This window comes from Paramormyrops kingsleyae, chromosome 23 (assembly GCF_048594095.1).
Source record: "Paramormyrops kingsleyae isolate MSU_618 chromosome 23, PKINGS_0.4, whole genome shotgun sequence".
NCBI classification, from domain to species: domain Eukaryota; kingdom Metazoa; phylum Chordata; class Actinopteri; order Osteoglossiformes; family Mormyridae; genus Paramormyrops; species Paramormyrops kingsleyae.
Genome location: NC_132819.1, coordinates 25194085 through 25217581, shown reverse-complemented (window position 1 = coordinate 25217581; position 23497 = coordinate 25194085). Strand labels below are relative to the sequence as shown.

General features: G+C 39.5%; 3 protein-coding genes across 3 annotated transcripts in view; all 3 read left to right on the top strand.

Moving 5' to 3' along the window:
* LOC111842728 (major histocompatibility complex class I-related gene protein-like) overlaps positions 1 to 23239 on the top strand; it is a 39227-nt gene extending 15988 nt beyond the window's left edge. Inside the window, exon 9 of the mRNA XM_072705368.1 lies at positions 21910 to 23239. Within this exon, the coding sequence (XP_072561469.1) occupies positions 21910 to 21977 (68 nt within the window). The 3' untranslated portion in view covers positions 21978 to 23239. The remainder of the gene's footprint in view (positions 1 to 21909) is intronic.
* On the top strand, positions 960 to 10251 carry LOC111842729 (major histocompatibility complex class I-related gene protein-like). The gene is made up of 10 exons (XM_023809638.2): positions 960 to 1132; positions 2199 to 2471; positions 2609 to 2899; positions 3175 to 3477; positions 4757 to 4867; positions 6519 to 6563; positions 7054 to 7116; positions 7420 to 7473; positions 7836 to 7874; positions 8049 to 10251. The coding sequence occupies exons 1-9, from the start codon at positions 1078 to 1080 to the stop codon at positions 7850 to 7852; spliced, it is 1212 nt and encodes a 403-aa protein (XP_023665406.1). The 5' UTR covers positions 960 to 1077; the 3' UTR covers positions 7853 to 7874; positions 8049 to 10251.
* Positions 15388 to 23239, top strand: LOC111842743 (major histocompatibility complex class I-related gene protein-like). Its single transcript, XM_072705369.1, has 9 exons — positions 15388 to 15722; positions 17967 to 18239; positions 18377 to 18667; positions 18947 to 19252; positions 19952 to 20050; positions 20430 to 20474; positions 20912 to 20974; positions 21261 to 21313; positions 21910 to 23239. Exons 1-8 carry the CDS (start codon positions 15668 to 15670, stop codon positions 21299 to 21301), a joined length of 1173 nt encoding a protein of 390 aa, XP_072561470.1. The 5' UTR covers positions 15388 to 15667; the 3' UTR covers positions 21302 to 21313; positions 21910 to 23239.
* Positions 23240 to 23497: the final 258 nt, after the last annotated feature.

The following is a 23497-nucleotide window of genomic DNA, read 5'->3' as shown; positions in this document are numbered from 1 at the left end:
TTGTTTGCATTACTGGTTCAGAATGATACATGAACTCAATTTAAGTTCCCAAACTGTGTAAGCAGCCGTAAATAAATTCAGAATGACAGTATTAGACATGTTGATTACATCTAAAAGCAATAGCTGTACAGGTTCTGCTCCCATTCTAGTGAAGATTCCAGTGTTTTGTTCGTTTAACTATCCAAAGAGAGGGAAACTAAATTAATGTAATTTGTAGTATGTGTATAATATGTGACACTGTTTTCATGTTTTGTTGCCTCAAATGTGAATTCTTGGCACTTTCAGTTAGGAACACATCCAATCACCTGTCAAGGGTTAAAGTGGACGCCAGTCCATCACAGAGCACACACTGGGACTGTGGGAAGAAACCCATGTGAATGCAGGTTCAACATGCAAACTATATACAAGGGGCAGAATTGAACCCACAATTCTGGAGCTACAGTATTAAGCCAAATTTTCTGCCTATTAAAAAACAAAAATAGGTGAAAAATTAACCTTTCAGTTGGAAAACAATGTCAATCACAAGGTCTAAATCGATTTAAAAAATGTCCATAAGTTTCATTTGAATGACTCTGAACAAATCTGCCAAGACATGTTTGGCTAAATTTACAGTAATCTGATGTAAAAATGTTACAACACTATTATTGATGCTGTTATGGTCTTTGTCTTCCGTTTTACATGTTTTTGCATTATTCTGTATAAATGATGCAGGAACGTGTAAAGCACATTTGGCTACAAATAAATATGCGGTTTAACGAACCGATTAAGGTGCGTGCTACTTGTCTTCACCACGAAGTATCGTATTAAAATGGAAGAAACGACTACAGGCCGGAGCATTAACCTGCGCGAGTCGCTTCTGCCTGACAGCTGCTGACTCGCGAGCGCTCAAAGCGGATAGGAAGCTGAAGAGGAAACGCGCACAAAGGGGAGAAGGACGGGAACGCGCATAAAGCGGAGAAGTACGGGAACGCGCATAAATCGGAGAAGGACGGAAACGTGAAAGGTCTTCTGCTTCGTGCCGCTGAAATCATCGACGAATAACTTTTTTTCTATCAGTTACCTAAAAAACACCGCGATATGGGGTCCGGAGTCGTCTTTCTGATGTTCACTTGCTTTTCGATGGCTGGGAGCGGTAAGTTATTTTTTACGTGTATTGAAACACTAAAGCCACCCTTCGCAATAAAAACGAAAGTAAACGTAATTTAGCCATAAAATTGAATTCAACTGCAAATTACCGTTATAAAGGTTATTTCCCTCTGGTTGTTTTATGACCACTTTGATAACCACACCCGCCTTATGATTAAGTTTTATATACTGAAGTGCTGTATAATTTGTCTTTACGTTTTGTTCTCGGTAACGATGTACTTGGTGGTGTGACATGTAAAGATTTTACATAAAAATAATCTTATACTGAAATGTTACTTTAATTATTGGTTACCTAATGTTTACAATTTAAGATTAATTAGCATAGTCAAATCGAGCTCATATAGTCGATGAGCACGATATTATCCGTGTTGTTTTTACACTTTACGAGGTGGTTACTTCCGGTACATTCAACGGCCTCGAGTTTTGGTTTGATACGGTCAATGCGGATGAAGCGCTTGTGCAATGTGTTATCAAAAACTTTATAAATTACACCTCATCCATAAATAAATTTAAATTTCATTCAGTGGCTTACATGTGCATCTGTTGTCTGCAGGCTGTTTTTGCGTCGCTATTTATTTCCAGGTTCTTGTCGTTGTCTTATTGCACAGTTGCAGTTGATTGTTCACTCCCCCTCACCCCCCTTCGGCCTGTCCCCTCCCCTGCAACTGTGGCACGAACATTTCGCCGTTCTCTTTCAAACACACGTGACAATAGAATCTGAAACTTGAAACATATATGTCCAATAATGTTTTGTAAATTAATAATGAATCCTAAAGAAAGAAAACGTTTTTAGCCTTAACTATTGTAATTTTAAACACGACTACATTTCCATGAAGCATAAAAATAGCCAGTTTCTGTGTTTCTATACAAGATGCCGTATTGGAAAGATGGCAACAAAATGTTTTGTATAAGTATGATTTGAAAAATAAAATGTAACAAATATGTTGGGTTTTTTTTCTTTGTTAAATTATTAAAGTGGAGTCAGGTGGATGTCTGGAGTAGTTTTGGCTTTTTCTCCAAGTTACCTTCATGTACCTTTTCCTTCTTTGCAGAAATACACACTCTGGAATACATCTACACTGCCCTGTCGAAGCCTGTAGAGGTTCCTGGTGTGTATGAGTTCACCGCCATGGGGATTCTGGATAACGAACAGATTGACTACTACAACAGCAAGGAAAAAACCAAAATTCCCAGGCAGACGTGGATGTCTCAGAGACTGGATGGTAATTACTGGGATAAAGGCACTTCGTCTCGCAAGAGCAAGGAGCAGTGGTTCAAAGTCAATGTTGAGATTTTGATGAACCGAATGAACCACAGCAAGGGGGGTAAGTGAGCCGTGTTACTATATCAAAGCCGGGACTCTCTACTCTTTCTGGCACATTGAGAAAGTTTGCACACTGCTAAGCTGGATAGATTATACAGTGAATGCTGTGACCTGTGTCATTCTCATTGTCTCCCCCAGGTCTCCATGTCCTGCAGTGGAGGCATGGCTGTCAGGGGGAACCTCAGCCTGATGGCACACTGGCCTTTCGCGATGGTTTTGATCAGTATAGCTATGATGGTGGGGACTTCCTCTCCTTTGATCCGAAACATTTGCAATGGGTCGCCCCAGTTTCACAAGCCCGGGCCACCAAAAGGAAATGGGACGACTCACAAACCCTCAACCAGTACACAGAGGGATACCTAAAGAGGGAGTGCATGGACTGGCTAACTAAATTCATGGGCTATGGAGAAAAGGGCCTGAAAAATCAGCGTCAGTAATACTGGTTTTTATCTCTTTACATATTTTAAATAAATTAAAATGATAAATTGGTTTGTATAGAGAAATTGCTAAATTGCATTTTTCATATTTTGTATGACATTTTTATCATATGTATAGTTAGAATTTGAACAGCGAAATTGCTATGTTGATCTGCATACACTAATATTTAAACACATGGTTGCCTTTTCTGTAACATTGATTCAGATTCCATTAACTTAAAGTTTCTGACAGATCGTCATGCTTTAATCTTCTCTTCTTACTTTTAGCTGCTCCCGGGGTTTATCCACATGCTAAAACCACTAAAACCCCCGGCAAAGTGATTCTTCACTGCCTGGTCACTGGATTGCACACCAGAGATGTGGAAGTCGACATCTACAGGAATGACGACAACATGACTGAAGCTGACGGGGTGACTTCAACAGGGATCAGACCCAGTGAATTCAGTGCTGACGGGACGATGGCAAAGACGTACCAGCTGAAGAAGTCGATTGAGATACTCAAGTCTGACTTGGATATATATCGTTACAAAGTAACATACAGGGGAGATGTTACCGCTGCTGGCAAATGGGGTACTTGTTATTTTTTATTTTTCCAATCCAGTTTCAGAGCTGCATGATTCATTCCGTAGTTTATAAAATTTCTTATGTCCTCCCGGTCAGTTAGGGAACAAATGGTGAACAGCAGTCACCTGTCATGATTGGCACATTTTAGGCAAATTGCACTAGCTGATTTTGCATCCTGAAGTTACTTTCGCTGAGGAAAAGTGTTTTGCATCGATATTCACAGAGTGGTCGATTGTCCCAACAAACACCTAACTCGAAAAAAATCATTTTGGAAATCATTTTGGTAATAATTGAGAAACAAGCAAAACAGAACAGGGGCTATTTCATTTACATTACGAACCTAAATGAAATTTGCAGAAACTCTTTCGAAAATGAAATCATGGGAGTAGCCAACTATGCTTATATTTGGTCACTCTCATGGACATGGAAATCCTATGATAAAAAAATAAAATGTTACTGTGATATACAGTGCAGAGCAATTAAGTTAATATACTTAAGGTAATGTTATCTGGTAGTCATGAATTGTAGGATGACATTAAGTGACCTTCAAAAGGAATGAGAAACATTAAGTCGTGTGAAGTGCACTGCTAGGACAGTTCGTATCAGGCTCCTAGAAGCAGGACTGAAGTTCCATAAAGCAAAGAAGAAGACCTTCATTAATGAGAAAGAGGGAAGAACCAGGCTGCAGTTTGCAAAAAAAAAAGAAGTATTATTCACAGACGTATACCCATAAATTAAGAAATGAGTGAATCAAAAAATTGTGCTGTGGTCCCTTAAATATTTCCACAGCTATATTTCTATATATTCTTGCATTATATAAGTCTTGTATAATTATATGAATTATGCATATCGATTTTGGATTGTAACATTTGTTTCTAAATGTATGATACATTTTTTTTGTTACATGTTTGGCTTTCTGAAAACTGCACTGTTGCATGTAGCCGTGTAGAGGCACGTGACTTAATACAGCTGTCCAGAGCAAGCGGTGAAAAATGTGCAAAAGTCAGTGGCAGAAGGAGCTTAAGGGTCATTTACTTGTGACACACCAGTACTTAGGTCAATGGGAGAATACCCTTAAGTCATTCAGTCTTAAAAGTGCAATGTCCCATAATTTTTTTTTTACTTTAGTGCATGGGAGAATTGATTCCTTAATGTTTTCTTTATTCAAATCAAGTGTTAGTCACTTAATATGCACCTAAATTTGGACCATGTTTCATGTGAAATCTTTAAAACTTGTTTTTCTTTTGTTGTTTAATTAAATATGCATGTAATTATCTATTCACAGAGGCACCAAAATTGGAAGGTGGACACGCTGCGATTATCTGTGGTGTTTTACTGGTGGTGTTCATTATCATTTTGGGCATTGTTGCAGTCCTGTTTCGAAAAAAGATCAGCGGTAAGTCATGGAAAATTTAATAGAACCAACTTGCTCTTACATGTACTATGGCATTTGTCTGTTTTTTCTTTAAAAAAAAACATAGTTTCTATGTTTTAAAGATTTTTTAAGTGAAGTTGTTACACTGATAATTATTGTTACATTTATAATTATTGTGTTTATAATAATTTCAAGATTTCATTTGCTACTAAATGTTTTATCCCTCAAAAATCAAACATTTGTATTATTGAACAATTTTGCAATTCTTGCAATGTGATTTAACCAACCCATGTTATATTTCCTATATACAATTTCTGCTAATTGTATTCTCCAGGTGGGGACTGGTCCGCTGCTGCCGCAGATACTTTCTCATTAGCATGATATCTCAAACCCAGGCATAGTCAACCTGTCTGTACACGGACAAACATGTCTGTGACAAAATATTTTGACTGAAAACTCTGTAGGCTACATTTTTAAATACCACGACTGTGGTAAAAATTTCATTTTGATAAAAATGTCCATCAAAATTCTCTGTGGTGTTGACCTCTGCTCAAAGAATATGTGACAGATCTTTGTCAAACTTTGCAGGCACATTGCCTGGGTGATGAGATGGAACTGATCAAATTTTGGTCCAGATTGGACCAAAATTTAAGCAGTGCCACATAGTGATGAAGGCAGCTTCAGACACTTGGTTTGCATGATTCAAAAATTATTTGAAGGATCTTTTTAAAATGTTAGACACATTGCACAGGTGAAGAACTGAAACAGGTCAAAATTTGAGACAAATGTCCCCAATACTGAAGAACTTTGCTAAGTGGCAGCAAAGGGAAGGGTGACTGCAGTCGACATTTGACCCTTTGAATGTCATAAGTCAAAACGTGTTTGATGGATGTGATTCCTACTTCCCAAAAACATTTTATGGATTAAGATCTACACCTGATTTTATTATGCAACAAGTTGCCCAAGAAAATGAAGCGGTAGTGCTATGTTGCAGCAAAGGAAGGAAACGGAAGCTGTAGAAGACACTTGTGCACACAGTAACTCTATAAGTATTTGATGTATTTTTTCAAACTTTGCAGGCGTATTGCATGGATTAATAGTTGGAAGTGAGACGAATCACGCCAAAAGTATAGCAGCACTACATACTGATAGCAAACAGGTCAACCTCAGAAACTTGATTGCGATAACTCAAAAAGTATTTCACTGATATTTTTTCAACATTTGCAGGCACATTGTAAGGGTGAAGCTCTGAATGTCATCAAATTTTGAAACATGCACAAAGTGCAATGATACATAGTGATAACAAAGACAAGGGCAATCTCAGACACTCAAAATTGTTGGATCTTTTCCAGTGTTTGCAGACACATTTTATGGGTTTAGATTTGGACCTTTTCATATTTTGAGACAATTTCTACCTACATTGAATCAACACCATTTAGTAGCAGCAAATTGAAGGGTGACTGCAGTAACTCTTGACCTTGTGAACAGTATAACTCTGTTTGATCTTTGATAGATCTTATTACCACTTCACAAAAATGTTTTTCTTTTTCATCCCAACACAGCATTGTTTCTGTTTTTGTAATGCTTTTGTCAATTCATTAAGTATTTGACATTTACATTTATATTAATGAAGAATAGTATGTAATTTTTATTTACTTATTTTCCCATCCAGAGAATTGTATTTCAGTCCTACGCAGCTTTGGCAGTAAAGATACTGGTAATGCTTTTTTTTTTAATTTTCTTTAAAGACCAGAGTTGTCATTCATAAATTGTTTGTTAACCACTGTCCATCACATCAGCATCAATTAAACATACTACATTTCATTTGTGGCTGTCATAGAACAGTAAGACCACAATCCACTTTACTAACAGCAACTGAGTATCTATCTATCGCGGAAGTTACGTTCCAGACCCATCAGTGATAGGTGGAAATCCGCGATATATGACCATATAAATAAACATTTTTTTTTAGTTTAAGCCTTAAAATACCCCTCCCACATGCTTTAAACACATGTAAACATTAAAGCACACTTTGTAAACACAAATGATATGTGGATGTCGGGCTAAGGATTTGAGTAACATAATAATAATAATATGTAACTGTGATGCCCTTAGTGTTATTAATTAGTGACCTGCTTAAGTCAAGTTTAAAAAGCAAATCAAACCCATTACAGAGAGAGTTCTGTAACACTGTTTGCTCTGTCCAGTGACCACTGATGGAAGCTCCAACCCTACGGACACAGAGATGGAGAAACAGAATCTGACAAATGGTAACGATTTCCTTACACATCACTGACAGTATCTTTAGAGCCCTGCCTTTGTCATGCTTATAACACTTTATGACAGGAACACTCAAGACATTAAGTCATTAATTAGTTACCTGCTTAAGTCATTCTTAAAAGCAAATGAAGCCCTTTACCCCGAGCCGGCTGAAGCCCAAGGGGAGCCCTAGGCTAGCTTCAGCCCCCCCACCCCAGAAAGCCCCTTATGACATTGTCTCAGACTAAAGCTGTACTATTGGGTTGACTGGCACTGATTAGTCAGACCTATAACTGTGTGTCTGGTCTGTCCAGGGGAGCCCAATGGGATCAGCGTTCCTGAGGCAGAAAAACTGAAGTCAGCAAATGGTAAGTGTAATGTGCACCATCCCTCCCAGAGCCTGGTCAGTTTTAGGGATGTATTTGTATATAAGGTATTACAAGAGACTCTCCCAATGATCATTCATACTTTCCCTCTGTGTGCCCTTCTAATTTTCTGTATGCCATGCTTATAAAATGTCATTAAAAAGATTTTGATAAAAATTTTTAGAGATGTTAACAGTTATGATTTCCTTCTGCATCACTGACAGCATCTATAGTCCCCCAAGGTTATCATGTTTCTAATATTATAGGACAGTAACCCACCAAACGGTTGGTCCATTAAAGTGGAGATTAGTCAAGTTGGCCTTTGCAGGTGTATATAATGTTCACCATCTTAACTGTCGTTGCAGGCCATGCGGATGTGTAATGTGACGTGATTTCTTGCTGGGGTGAGTTCCCGTTTACACATCTCCCTTAGGTTGATGTGAGTGTTGGTATGAGTGTAAAAGGGAAACTTCAGAGTGTTACTCTTTCTGGATTGTTGTAAAATTTAGTATTCTGAGTTTATTCAATTTATTTATGCTAACAGTTTACGCATGTGTTTCTGTCTTTCTCTCCTATAGTGTTACTGTTGTTATACAAAAATACATGAATATATGCTTTAGAATTTTAGAACAAGGATATAAAAAACTGGATGAGGAGTAAAGTGCAAGAAGCCACGACCGTGAGGTAATATTGCAATAAGAATATGGAACAGCCTGCATTATGGTCTGTAATATTGCTATAAGACTATGGAACAGCCTGCCTTATGGTCTGTAATATTGCTATAAGACTATGGAACAGCCTGCCTTATGGTCTGTAATATTGCTATAAGACTATGGAACAGCCTGCCTTATGGTCTGCCTGCAGCTGAGTGTGTTGATTCTTTTAAAAAACAACTGAAAATATTTCTTTTTAAACAGGCTTTTAATCAGGGCTGACTAGTCCCTGTTTGTTTTATTTTTATTGGTAATGTCTGTGTCTTGTTCGATTTTGTATTAGATTGTTGTTCAGCACTCTGTGACCTTTGTATGAGAAGGACGCTATATAAATAAAGTACTACTATAAGTCAAGAGATGATAACTGCTGAGAACTTGACAGGAGTGCAAAAATACATGGCAATGATATGTACAGTTCAGCAAATAAGATGATTATTTACGGGATAAATAATTTTTATTTTTAGTTTGTGTTCTCCATCAAATCGTTTCATTTAGGGGTGGCCGATCCCAATTCAATTCAATTATTTTTTTATTGTCATGTGTACAAGTATGAGTACCGTGTAAAATTAAATGCTTGCATGTGCTCCTGCAGGCAGTGAACATAGAAAACAGCACGGATAGACAACAGGGCGACAAGTGAATATAATGATGAGGTGAATTATAAATAAGTAAATAAATAAGACCAGAATCCCAGGAATAATGGGGTCTAGATCTGATGATTTTATCTCTGGGGAAGCCAGACCACCTAATCATTATAGGAAAAATATGTCCATTGGCTAAAATGATCATACAGACCCAGTGAACTCAAAAACAGGTGTTTTGTAAAAATTCAGTCCCAGTCCATGTTATGAATGTGCCATATACGACCCGCTGGACTGGTCATGCTGTTCTTACTTGTTAATTTCACCTATGAAATAAGGACAGAAAAGAAGGAAAAAACCAAATCTTTGCAACATTCTCATTTTCAAAATGCATTTATTGAGTTTTCCTTTTCATTATTCACCACGTTTTGGCAATAAAACACGTTTCAAACATGCCAACCCATCAAGAAACAGATCAAGTGAACAGACCTGCAAAAAGGTGAACTACACTCAGAAAGTTTACTTGTGGTGGGTTGTAAGGTCTGATGCACCACCTGTATTCCCTCTGGTTTTGTCTGAGGCTGATGTTGAGCACATGAAACATGATCATCACAGTTGCCAGAAAAGTTTCAAAACATCCAAAACCAAGCTGTACATGTTCTATAACATCTAAACATTATAACTGATGATGCAAAATTTCTGCCACTTACCTATTCACAGCTTGACAGGTAAATCTTTGCAGCATGTACAGCAACAACCTCCCCCAATATGGCGTTGGGGGCCATATTTATTGTCGAAAAAAATTTGGTTAGTTCAGTCAGTAATCACTAAATATCAATGTTACTGGGTCCTATATGGTACAATGGGCTGTAAATCAAAAAAAAATCTTAACTTTGATGAGTGGGTTGAATGTAAGGAAAAGGAAGGGTCATATATGACCCTGTGGGTCGAGATCATTCTTGAAGGAGGTCCTCCAAGAACAGGGAAATTTGGGGGTTGGTGGTTGGATTAGCCCTCCATCCACCAGGAAAACAACACCTCACACCAGTCCAGTAGCTGCACTCGGGTTCTCATCCCTGATGGCTGCAGCAACTCGCTGTCAGCTCATGCTCCTTATCTTTCTCTTTTTCATTTCATTTGATTTAATTTAATTTCCTTGCATTTCATTTTCTTTTATTCCCTTTCATTTCATGTTTGTGCCTGTTCATTTGCGGGTTTCTGAAACTAGACTTCATCAAAACCTGACAAAGTCCTGATAAAGTACCTGTTGTACAATATTTCATATCTGGTTGATTTCACTCAGTGTGCTATATACAAGTTTTAAAATACTTTTTGCAATATTCTTGATTATATTTTTACTATTGATATAAGGACAAGACTAACAATTATATGTAAATAGAAAATATTCTTATATGCATATCAAGTGGAATTATTGAGAAACGCCTGTATTGTGTGCAAACTTCCAATAAAACTGTGTTGAAGCAAAATGCCACCTCTTTGTTTACTTGATTGATTCCTCTATTGTGGTCCAGCACTCTATAGAACTAGGAGTTCAGCCCATTCTTCTGTGTCAGAGTGATATTGTTAAGGAAAATACTTAAATGTATATTTTTTCATTATTTTTACATTATAGCTTAAGTATATTAATTTTCTGTAAACTTTTATAGCGGTATTGTCACGCCCATGGGGGCGGGGTCAAGCAGGTGCAACACCTCAGCCAAGGATTAGGTCTTCCTTAAAAGAGGAGCGCAGCCACCTGACAATCGTGAAGTACTGAGCCGATGCAAAGAAGCTATACCGAGCGTTTTTCTGTCTTTTGTCTCCCTGCTCTCCCGTACCTTAGCAGTTTGCCTTTCATAGAAACCTTTCCTTTTGTGCCTTCCCTCCTCAGTCCAGCTCCCGTTCCTGAATCTCCTGCCCTGCTGAGTCCGGCACCCTCTGTCCTCCCCTCCTGTGCTCCTGTCCCGTGTTTCTCCGTCGGACGGACTTTCTGGCTAACGACCCACGCATCTGCATCACGACCACGATCACCGCCTGCCGATTCCAAACCTGCCTGCCCGGTTGCCATCTCGCGAGGAGCTGACTTACCTCGCACAGCGGCTCCAGTCTCCTGGACGGCTGCGCTCTCCCTCCAGTGCTCCGTTCTGTTGCTGCTTACCCTTGCTTACCTGTTGTCAGCTTCATTAAAGCACGGCTTGCCCTGCATTACTGGATCCGTGTCTCTTTTGCCAGCTCGGTGTGACAGGTATCATTTCACTGCATATAATATTATGATTAAATATTGCACTATAATTATATATTACATATTTGTCCTGATTGGATATAGGAGTAAACAGTGATATTATAGGAAAATACTTTTAATCCAATGTAACATATTCTTTAAACTCACAACAAATTCTGTTTTTCGGCTTTTATAGCCAATTTTTGCTTTTTATGTTGTCATTTTATGTTGTCATAAATGTGTCAGTAACCCATATATCTGAGTTATAAATAATAATGGTGGTGCCTGGGTCATTCCCAGTCTATGTGACAATGATAATTATTCTTCTGTAACTGCTTATCTGGCACAAGGTGCTGGGCAGCCTGGAGCTCAACCCAGAAAGCAAAGGGCACAGAGCAGGAGACACTCTGAATGCCAGTCTGTCACCTGGCACACTGTCACACTGCAGTCATTTTAGAGACTCATCTTACTGTGTGAAGGAGAGGCAGGTATGGAAAATGGATGGATGGGCCTTATTATGTGTTTCAGATGGATTGTGGGTTATCTACACACTGTGTGGGGAAACTCCACACATACACAGAGCCTGTGGAGCAGTTAGTCCTGGGAGTGAGGCTACAGTGATCAGATATTTGGTTATTTTGTTTGCATTACTGGTTAAAATGATTCATGCGCTCAGTGAAAGTTTCAAAACTGTATATGCAGCCTAATCTAAATTCAGTATGATAGTATTAGACATGTTGATTACATCTAAAAGCAATAGATGTACAGGTTCTGCTCCCATTCTAGTGAAGATTCCATTGTTTTGGTGGTTTAACTCTCCAAAGAGAGGGAAACCAAATTTATGAGATTATTACAGTGTATATAATTTGTGACAGTGTTTTCATGTTTTTTTCCTTTAAATTTAAATTCTTGACACTTTCCGTTACAAACAAATCCAATTCAGGATGCCAGTCTATCACAGTGCACACACTGGTGGTAGTATAGAGCTACCAATTTAATAAAGGATTGAAACCACAATCCTGAGATGTTAGGCCATATGCCTATTAAAAAAACAAAAAATAGATGCAAAATTGACCATTCAGTTGGATTAGAATGTCCAATGCAGGGTGTAAATCGATTTAAAATTGTTGTACAGAAGTTCCATATGAATATCTCTGAACCAATAGGGTTTGGATAAATTCGGTTTAGTGTAAAAAATAAAAAACATGTAAAAGCCTAAGAAACCTAAAACTATGATAATAGGGTGCCCATATTTAGCATTTCCAAAGAGGACACTGGGGACAGGAGGACAGCAGAGGGCAGTGGAAGTCTGCAGCTGTGGCAGGTCAATCAGCACAACCAAAACCAAGCATGTACCCAAATTATTTAACGTGCACTCTTTCCAACTTTTTTATGTTCCTTACAAGTAATTTATTAAAAATGAGTTTCACTTTTGCCACCTTATACATTACAGCTGGCACATGCACATGGGGGGGGGAAGGTGCCTACCTTTTCAGTACATCACCTCTCACCTCCGCCTCTCCTCTGACAGTCAGAATTTACTGCCAGAGAATCCTAAGCAAAATTTACCCTCAGACAAAACAAGACTAAGAATGAATGCCTCAATAGCCTTTATGGCCATGGTCATGGAATACTGCGCCAGAAGTCCACAACGGGTGACACTCCTGTCAGCTAGGAACAGGAAACTGAGGCAACAGTGGGCACAGGCTCAACAAAGCCAGACAGTGGAAGATTGGGAAAATGTTGCTATTTCTGCTGTGACATTCAGAGGGTAGGGTCAGAATTTGGTGTAAACACGCAAGCAGGTATCCATCTTGCCTTGTATCTAAATTCAGGCTGGAGGTGGTATAATGGTGTGGGGGATATTTTCTTGGCACACTTTTGCCCTAGAGTACCAACTGAGCATTGTTTACATACCACAGCCTACCTGAGTATTGTTGCTGACCATCCCTTTATGATCACAGTGTACCCAGCTTCTAATGGCTGTTTCCAGATAACGTGCCATGTCTCACAATGGTCTCTTGAACATGACAATGAACTCACTGTACTCAAATGGCCTACACAGTCACCAGATCTCAATCCTACAGAACACTTATGGGATGTGGAGGAACGGGAGATTCACATCATGGATTCACATCATGAAGGTGCAGCCAACAAATCACAAGCGGCTGCATGATGCTATCATATCAACATGGACCAAAGTCTCTGAGGAATGTTTCAAGCACCTTGTTGAACCTAAGCCATTAAAAATTATGCCAGTTTCCACAATTATATTTCAGATATATTTCAGATCCAATTGTTAATAGTCATAGTTTTAATTTTAGATATCCGAAAGGATACCACCATTTTAGATATCCATGATGTAATTTAGAATATCCAAAATTAAAATTATGACTAGTAACAATTGGATTGTAGATACCTGAAATGGGAGTTTTTCCTAGTAAGAATTCAATTGCAGATATCCAGAATCAATATTCTGAATATCTGAAATTAAAAGCCCAGTAGACATGAATGGCAAAAGTGACGTAATTACTCCTAGGAAGAATGACAATGTGGATATCTGAAATGACAATTGTGGATAGGAAGAATGCCATTGTGGTTATCTGAAATACTCTTTTTGACTAGGAAGAATACAATTTTGACTAGGAGAAAAGCTATTGTGAATATGTAAAATGTAATTACGGATAGGAGTGTGACTTGATTAAATGTTAAAACGGCTTGTCGTAAACGGAGGTGTTGAGTTTTGCAGCTGGGCCCCTGTCAAAAATGACGCCGTTGGAAAATATGTGGTGTACGCATGCGCCAAAGTGCTGCGTCGATAAATATGTGTACGCGTGCGCAAAGTGCCACACGGGCAGTGTTGCCAACTTAGCGATTTTTTCGCTATATTTAGCGAGTTTTTAGACCCCTCTGGCGACTCGTTTTCAAAAAAGCGACTAGCGACAAATCTAGCGACTTTCTGGTGTTACTGGAGACTTCTGGAGATTCTGACGTGAAAGCACGTATCGTCCTTACTCTTCTCACCGGGCAGCGGGTGCTGCCGTGGGCTCCCCTCCCGTCCCAAAGCACTCACAGGTGGCCAGTCCGCGTGCAGCAGCCCCGCCCAGCTGCAGTCACAGCAAGAGATGTGCATCATTTTCTCACATTGCCATTGACAGTTTTTTTTCATTTGTCCTTTTTTGATCCGTTTAGATTGTTAATGTAGATTTTATACAAAAAATGTTATGGTTAAAAATGTTAACGATTCACTTGTTTACTGTGACTTGTACACTTAAGCAAACCTAAAAAAGTAACTCTGCCAGAGTGTCTGTTTGGGGTCACTTTTGTCGGTGATATAAACGTATCTATGGAAAAACACTTTTTGTCTCTCCCACGACATTATTCCTCTCTCCTACAGTGTCCATTACAATTACAGTCGAACTTCGTTACAACGTAACTCGGGGGAATTAAGAATTTGTACGTTATAACCATAGTACGTTGTAACCAAGTCCCTCAAAATGAATGATAGAACACAAAATGTATATAAAAAAACTTTTAGAAAACACCTCTCAAGTAGACACTATGACATACAGCTTGTGTAGTTTGAAGAATATAATAGGAACTATATTCTTCAAACTAGGTTAATATCAGTTACTCATAGACAGCCGACATAACGCAAAATCCACTGCCGGCTTATCGTTCAAATCGCCTTACAGTAACCTAATGTCAAACCGAAATTATGCACCTGTATATGATTCAATTGGCTGAAATAAATTTCGATACGTGTTAGACATCTGTCTTTTGTTAATTTCTTTCACTATATGTCACACAATTACCCCAATAACCACACAGTTTCAGAACTTAGTTCGCGTCGGCAGTATAAGGCTGCCATGTATAATTCTGAATTATTTCCACCTTGTCGGTCAGCGAAATCCGTTTCCTTTTAGCAGGCATCTTGCTTGATATGCGGCAGCATGACACCATGCAAAACCATGAAAAAACGGGGGCTGCATGCAAGGAGTCCGGCCGGCGTGGAATGCTTCGTGAGGATAGGTTCATACAGTTAGGCGTTGCTAAACGATGTAGATGGCCGGCAACAGCCGATTCTGAATTGTGCGCGCGCTCGGAAGATGAGGCTGTACGTTGTAACGAAGGTCAATTTACCTATTTTCCTCTGAAAATCATACGTTATATCGAAGTTTACGCTGTAAAGGTGTACGTTCTAAGCGATACCGGCAAATGGAATAATGCATTACGCGAATTCGGGACATCGAAATTTGAACGTTGTATTGGTGTAAACGTTATAAACGGGGTACGTTGTAACGAGGTTCGACTGTACATGCACATTATGCAAATGAGGCGATGGCGTCATTTAGCGACTTTTGGGACAGCCAATAGCGAGTTTCCTTGCTGAGGAGTTGGCAACAATGCGCACGGGTGCGCCCAGTGGTACGGGAGCTGTAGTGAGTGTGCCGAGGAAAAGCTTGCCGTTAGCTCGCCGAAACCTGCGGAATTTGCCGCTGATGCTCTCATTTAATCCATAATAGCACCGAATGTTGTTTACCTCAGTTATTTTAACAAGGTTACTGTGAGTCAACGAATCTTCGGACAGAGTCTTTGGTCTTAAGTCTCGAATGTCATAAGCTTCAAGCAGCAACCACATCATAAACTACTTTTCTTACCCACGAATTTGACATCGCGACATGGAGTCTCCAGTCATCTTTTTTATTTTCTCTTGTATTTCTGTAGCTGAAAGTGGTGAGCTCTTTTTTTCTTGAATTGAAATGCTAGATTTAGGATCAATAACACGCAAGGCGTTAGGCCTAAAATAAAACGGGCATTACAAACTGGTTATTTCACTTTGATTGTTTTATGATCCCTCCCCTGCGGCTTACGTTTTTTTATAGTCTTAAATACTGAAATGCTGTAAAACGTGTTTTCTTTACGTTGTGTCGTTAACAGCATTTGTAGTGCTGCGACATGTACGATTTATTGCAGGGCAAAATAACTATGTGCTGACATTTGTAAGTTTAATCATTTATTATGTAATGTAATAGTTAAAATGTACGGTATTCCTTTTGGTTTGACATTTTATGAAATGTTTGAACCACGTGATTTGTGTATTCAAAAGATTTTGTTTTGGCATCACATCAATGTCAAAACTAGAGGGCGATAAAACACAAAATATAAACCTGTAAGCTTTAATATTTTGCGTGCGTAAATATTGCAAGTGGGGATGCAGGGTTGCCAACTTTGGTCACCTGGCTGGCGTGAGATTCTCTATTCGAAACAATCTGCACACACATTTGCATGTAGGTAACAGTTTTATTACCTTGTAAATACTCTGTAGGGTTTGCAAATTACCCCAACGCTTATGATGTAGCTAATTTTAGGTTTATAATGGAATAATACAGACTTGCCGTAAGATCTCTTTCGTGAGCGCGCGTCAGAAAGCGTGTCACGCCAGATGCGCGAGATGGCAACCCTGCAGATGTGAAACTCGCGAGCACGTGCGCGTGTATCATAATATTGCGCTATGGCTAGTCAAGTTGTCTTTTATTAGCATGAGGCTTACGGGGCTTACTAGTAAGAATATGAATTCCAGATATCTACAATGCGATTCTACTAGTAGAGAATGATCTTCCAAGTGAGAATTGTATTTTTACTAGTAAGAATTTGTATTGTAGAGCTCCGTAATTCGATTTTACTCATCACATATGCCCATTGACTTTCACTGTATTTTGGCCTCACATATCCTGAATTAAATTTTTATTAAAGTCATATTGTAGAGATCTGTAATTCAATTTTACTAGTAAGAACTCCTGTTGTAGATATCTGCAGATGCATTTTGACTAGTAAGAATTTCAGGCCCATATATCCATAATTGAGTTTTTACTAGTAAAAATTTAATTGGAATTTAAATGAAAAACCTTCCTGAGTCCATCTGAGTCTGTAGTGTATGTCTCCAGCCTATGTACACTACATTGTATATTACATACATTGTATATTATATACATTGCCCACTATATTGTATAATAGCTTTGATGTTTTGTGTTTGTGCCCACACGGTTAACTCACATCCTTATCATGTTTGCCTAGTCAGTAATTATCCATTTCGCGTACATTAAGATGGTGGCGCAGGTGGTAGTGCTATCGTTCGGCAACTGGAAGGTTGCAGGTTCAAGCCCCGGGTCCTCCTGACCCCATCAAAGTGTCCTTGAGCAAGACACTGAACCCCAAATTGCTCCCAGTGTGCAGGTTGGCACCTTGCATGGCAGCCTCCGCCCCCGGTGTATGAATGTGTGTGTGGATGGTGAATGTGAGGCATGTATTGTAAAGCGCTTTGAGTACTCGTAAGAGTAGAAAAAAGCGCTATATAAATGCAGTCCATTTACCATTAAACCATACAGAGTTTCTGTGCAAGACATTCAGTAACAATGCACGCTGTGGAATACAAATATTGCAAATCGTGTTTTACTGAGGTGGTAGGCATGGCTTCCAGTTTCTACAGAATCAGGAAAGGGGAAAAAAACAGTTTGTTGAGAGGCAATGACTGGCCAAATGTCCTGCCAAATTTCTAGTAATCCAGCAAGTTGTTATCCAGCCAGCTGGCCAACATCTTATAATAATTATTATTCTTGTACTTTGCCTTGCAAAGTACGAATAAATGTAATGGAGGTAAGTGAAGTTGGCACTGTCATTCTGGGTGTTTTGCAGACCTGTTGGTATGATGCCTAGGGTGGGCTGTTTAGTGATCGACATAACTGTAGCGCTAGCATTGCATTAGTTTCAGTCAACGGTGTAAGTACACCTGGGATATACGAACAGATACTACCAAGCAGACCAGTCAGGGGTGTGGCAGTCTGCATTGCTGCGATATGTAGTGTTTCTGGGGAGGCGCGGTACAGCGTAAGGTTCGCAGCTACACAGTACCTATGGTGTCAATCCCACGTCGAAGAATAAACCAGCCTTTGGCCTCATGTACCTTTTCCTCCTTTGCAGAAATACACACTCTGGAATACATCTACACTGCCCTGTCAAAGCCTGTGGAGGTTCCTGGTGTGTATGAGTTCACCGCCATGGGGATTCTGGATAACGAACAGATTGACTACTACAACAGCAAGAACAAAACCAAGATTCCCAGGCAGATGTGGATGTCTGAGAGACTGGATGATAATTACTGGGAAAAAGGCACTTCGTCTCGCAAGAGCAAGGAGCAGTGGTTCAAAGTCAATGTTGAGATTTTGATGAACCGAATGAACCACAATTACAGTGGTAAGTGAGCCATGTTACTATATCAAAGCCGGGACTCTCTACTCTTTCTGGCACATTGAGAAAGTTTGCACACTGCTAAGCTGGATAGTTTATACAGTGAATTCTGTGACCTGTGTCATTCTCATTGTCTCCCTCAGGTCTCCATGTCCTGCAGTGGAGGCATGGCTGTCAGGGGGAACCTCAGCCTGATGGCACACTGGCCTTTCGCGATGGTTTTGATCAGTATAGCTATGATGGTGGGGACTTCCTCTCCTTTGATCCCGGAAATTTGCAATGGGTCGCCCCAGTTTCACAAGCTGTGCCCACCAAAAACAAATGGGACCACTCACAAACCCTCAACCAGTACACAGAGGGATACCTAAAGAGGGAGTGCATGGACTGGCTAAGTAAATTCATGGGCTATGGAGAAAAGGACCTGAAAAATCAATGTCAGTAACACTGGCTTTTATCTCTTTACATATCTGTTAAGTTATAATGGTAAAGTGTGTTTTTTTTTGTACAGAGAAACTGCTGAATTGCATTTTTCATGTTTTTATAATATGACATTTTTATTGTACGTTTGGTTAGAATTTGAACAAATTGCTGTATGCGTCTGCATACATTGTAAATCTCTAACACACTTTCCTATAACATTGATTCAAATTCCATGATTTAATCTAAAGTTTCTGACAGATCGTCATGCTTTAATCTTCTCTTCTTACTTTTAGCTGCTCCCATGGTTTTTACTCGTTCTAAAACCACTAAAACCCCCGGCAAAGTGATTCTTCACTGCCTGGCCACTGGATTGTACTCCAGTGATGTGAAAGTTGACATCTACAGGAATGATGACAGCATGACTGAAGCTGATGGGGTGACTTCAACTGGGATCAGACCCAGTGAATTCAGTGCTGATGGGACGATGGCAAAGACGTACCAGCTGAAGAAGTCGATTGAGATACTCAAGTCTGACTTGGATATATATAGTTGTAAAGTCACGCACAGGACATTGGATGGACTAATTGTTCGCAAATGGGGTACTACTGATTTTTAAAAATTCTTCCAATCTGATTTCAGAACTGCATAATGCAATCTGGAGTTTTTAAATTAGGGAACAAATAGTGAACACCAAGGCGTCGATTCTCACATCAAGCAATAAAATAAAAAAAATTATCCAAGTTAGGCGCATTTGAGTTAAGTGTATTTTCCCCTCATCAGTGCGGACACGGCCACCACACTTAACCCGAAAAATTTGGGACCGTACCAGAAGTGTAATTAATTAATCTAGTAAGAAACGAGGGATGTGCCATTGATGATTCTGGCAACAAGCAAAATGCATATTGTGTTTAAGAACGAATCCATGCACTCCGGCGTTTCCCTTCATTCAGAACCACAACGCAAACCGCAAATATGCTTAACCAACAGGTATGACGTAAATGTTAGTATTATTCATAACATGGACTAAAAGTGCATTGCAGATAATGCAATGAACTGAATCGTCCAAATAAGCTTATACGCTACAGCGTAGGTTGCGATGTATTATTCGATCCCATTTCTACTCACTAAAAACCCAGAATAGTTACCAATTAGGCCAGTGTCCTGAATAGGTAGTTCCTTTGTATTAACCAGTATTAGCCCCTTACCACACACACAACATTGGACCACGTTTCATCTGTGGAATTTTTAAATAATTAGGCTTTTTTGGAAGTTTAATGTGCATGTAACTGTCTTCACAGAACCTCAATCTGACCTTATTCTTTGGATTAGCATTGGTGTTACGTTGGCGTTACTCATCATTGGGGCCGCAGTTGCTGTATTCCTGTGTAAGAACAAAGGTAAGTCATGGAAAAAAAACAAACTTACATGTGCTATGCTGCTTGTCTGGTTTACATTTAATAATTATTTCTATGCTTTTTTTTATGTACATACTCCTCCAGTTTGGAATTATTGTGTTTTATAATTGTTTAGAGATTTCCTTTATTCGTTAATGCAATCTTTGTATCTCAACTTCCCTGTGTTCAAAAATCAAACATTAGTATTACTGGACAGTTTGTGTTTCAGGCCTTAAACCTTTTTCTTTTCTTTTTCAGTCCAGCGCAACATTTTTTCTACTAGTTTTTTTAATGTTTTGTTCAATTCATTAAATACTTGACATTTTTATTTATATTAATGAAGAATAGTTTGTAATTTTTATTTATTTATTTTCCCCTCCAGGGAAATGCATTTCAGTCCTATGCAGCTTTGGCAGTAAAGACACTGGTAATGCTTTTTTTGAAATTTTCTTTAAGGACCAGAGATGTCATTGATAAATTGTTTGTTAACCACTGTCCATCACATCAGCATCAATTAAACATACTACATTTCATGTGTGGCTGTCACAGAACAGTAAGACCACAATCCGCTTTACTAATAGCAACTGAGTGTATTACAGCCCCATGTTCAGCTAGTTGTTCTGTATTCAGAACTAAAGAATGGTTTCAAACGTGCTATTGTGCTTGTAGCTGGTCAGAACATTACTAGCTATGAAACATCTCTGTCTTACTGGTAATATACAGACATTTTAATACTGACACTTGGCCCAGCAAAGAGAATGCTTAGTGATTATTATTAATTAGTGACCTGCTTAAGTCAAGTTTAAAAAGCATAGCAAACCCATTACAGGCACTGAGTTCTGTACCTCTGTCTGCTCTGTCCAGTGACCACTGATAGAAGCTCCACCACTACGGACACAGAGACGGAGAAACAGAATCTGACAAATGGTAATGATTTCCTTATACGTCACTGAGAGTATATATAGAGCCCTGCCTTCGTCATGCTTATAACGCTCATTAATTAGTCATTAATTACTTACCTGCTTAAGTCATTCTTAAAAGCAAATGAAGCCCTTTACCCCGAGCCGGCTGAAGCCCAAGGGGAACCCTAGGCCAGCTTCAGCCCCCCCACCCCAGAAAGCCCCTTATGACTTTGTCTCAGACTAAAGCTGTACTGTTTGGTTGACTGGCGCTGCTTTAGTCAGACCTATAACTCTGTGTTTGCTCTGTCCAGGAGAGCCCAATGGGACCTGCATTCCTGAGGCAGATAACTGATGTAACCAAATGGTACCGATTTCCTTACACGTCACTGAAGGCATCTATAGAGTCCCACCTTTGTCATGGTTTAAACACTATAGGACAGTAACCCACCAACATTTTTACCACAGAGGGTGGTTAGGGTTAGGGTGTACCTTTTATGGTGCACAAATGGACCATGGGGAGTACATTAATGTTGTTTGTACCTTAGAGAACAAAACTGTATTATGGCTGTACGCTTTTTTTCTGATAGTGTCCGCCTTTGCCAGGGTATTTAATGATCCCCATCTTAACTGTTGTTGCAGGCTGTGACAAAGAGTAATGTGACATGATTTCTTGCTGGGGTGACTTCCTGTTATGTAAGATATTAGTGTCACTCTAACTGGAGGTATTAGGGTGTAGCGCCACCTATCTTTTAAGAAGGGAGAATAGCTGGAAAAATAAGGCCAGAAATAATAAATGCCCAGAAAATGTAAAACTGTTAAGGTAGCAAAATGTGTGTGTGGTGTTTAAGGTTTTTGTCAGACAATGTGATTTAGTTTCTTTTATCTTTTTTAAAAACTCAAGGAGTAATTGGCTGTCTGTTGGCGGTTGCGTCAAGTTAAAGTGCTGGTTGCTGCTTTCAGAGCTGTCAGTGGACAGGCGCCCATCTCGATCAGGACCTATGATCCAAGTCACCCGCTTCAGTCAGTAAACCAACGCTGCTCGGAGCTCCCTCCACCGCATGAGAAGTGTCACTACAGGTGGTTCTTCTGTGTGGTTCGTCGATGGTGGAATGAGCTGCCGAACAACATCCGGTCATCAGACACCCTCTCCACCTTCAAGAAATGCCTCATCAGTTCCAAGAATTCCTCTGCTAGTGTAAAGCCTCTCTGTGTTCCGTTAATGTTTTTCATGTTGCACTTTTGGTCATTGCATAGGGTTATTAGGTTATCACTTTACTGGAAAGTCTCAGCTTAACTACACCTAACTATAGTCGACTCTTCAACAGCACAATAGCAACAATTAGCTCAAAGAATTAGCATTTCTAAATGAATGAATTAATTTAACCTTTATTTATCCAGACATGTCCCAAAGGAGAATTTCTGCCAATATGTAGGGAAATTCATTTTATTGTTTATTAATTATTTATTATTATGCTTGAATGGTTTATTTCTCCAACAAACACTATTATGGAAGTCCCAGTTAGTCAGTTACTGGAAGATTCAGTTCCAGGATATGTATGGAATTCGTGGATTACAGTATGACTTCACCTGGGTTAGAACTTTCCTCCCACAAACATAACTCGCACCAGGTAATGTTGCAGTTCTGTGACGAGACCCTTCTCACAGTCATTAAAGTCTCATGGTAATTTAAGACAAGCTTGGGACTTCAAAAGCTGAGAGTGATTCGCACCAGTGAAGTGACTTACTGTGAGGCACTCAGATGGAGATTTGAGACGCTTGTATTTATTTCTAACATTACAACTAACACCAGACTCTGGGGGCAGTGTGTGGCTCAGTGGGCTAAGCTTGTGTCTGATTGGAGGGTTGCCAGCTCGAGTCTGGACTCGGCACATCTGTGGGTCCTTGAGCGGGGTCCTTAACCCCCAGCTCCCTGAGTGCTGCTATAGCCTTTCATGGCCAGCTTGCTCTCACCTACAGGTCAGATTTTTGTGCGTGTGTGATCATACACTCCATAAGTGTGTAATGTGGTATTTGCTGCACTTATACATTGATTTGCATAAAAGCATTTGCTAATTAAAAATGCAAATACATTTCATAATTGTGGGCGGTGCATGAGGCTCACAGTGATAGTGAAAATGTTACCAGTAATTTATGCCTGGGTTTTGTTTGGCTTTCTGGTAGGCATATAGTTTGGGAACTGTTACACAAAAACCATTTAATTTTTAGGTAAACGTGTCAAAACTTTTCTTAGTCTCTGCCAGGAAATAAAGTCGGAACTGCGTTTTATAAATGAGCATGTCTTTTTATTAAAACCCAAATTACATTTAGAGATACCATTCGCCCTAAATGAGCGCACGTCTTTGAACACTGGAAGGAAACCGTGCTCGAGGAGGGTGAGAGTTTGGGACTCAGGCCCCCAACACTGGAGGTGTGAAGCAATCATGCTACCCACTAAAAGACGCCATTCATCAAGACCTTCCAGCGAGAAGAGATAGCAGGCATCACTGTAAAGTTTCAGGCACGAGCTCAAACTCTTTTCCTGCCCCTC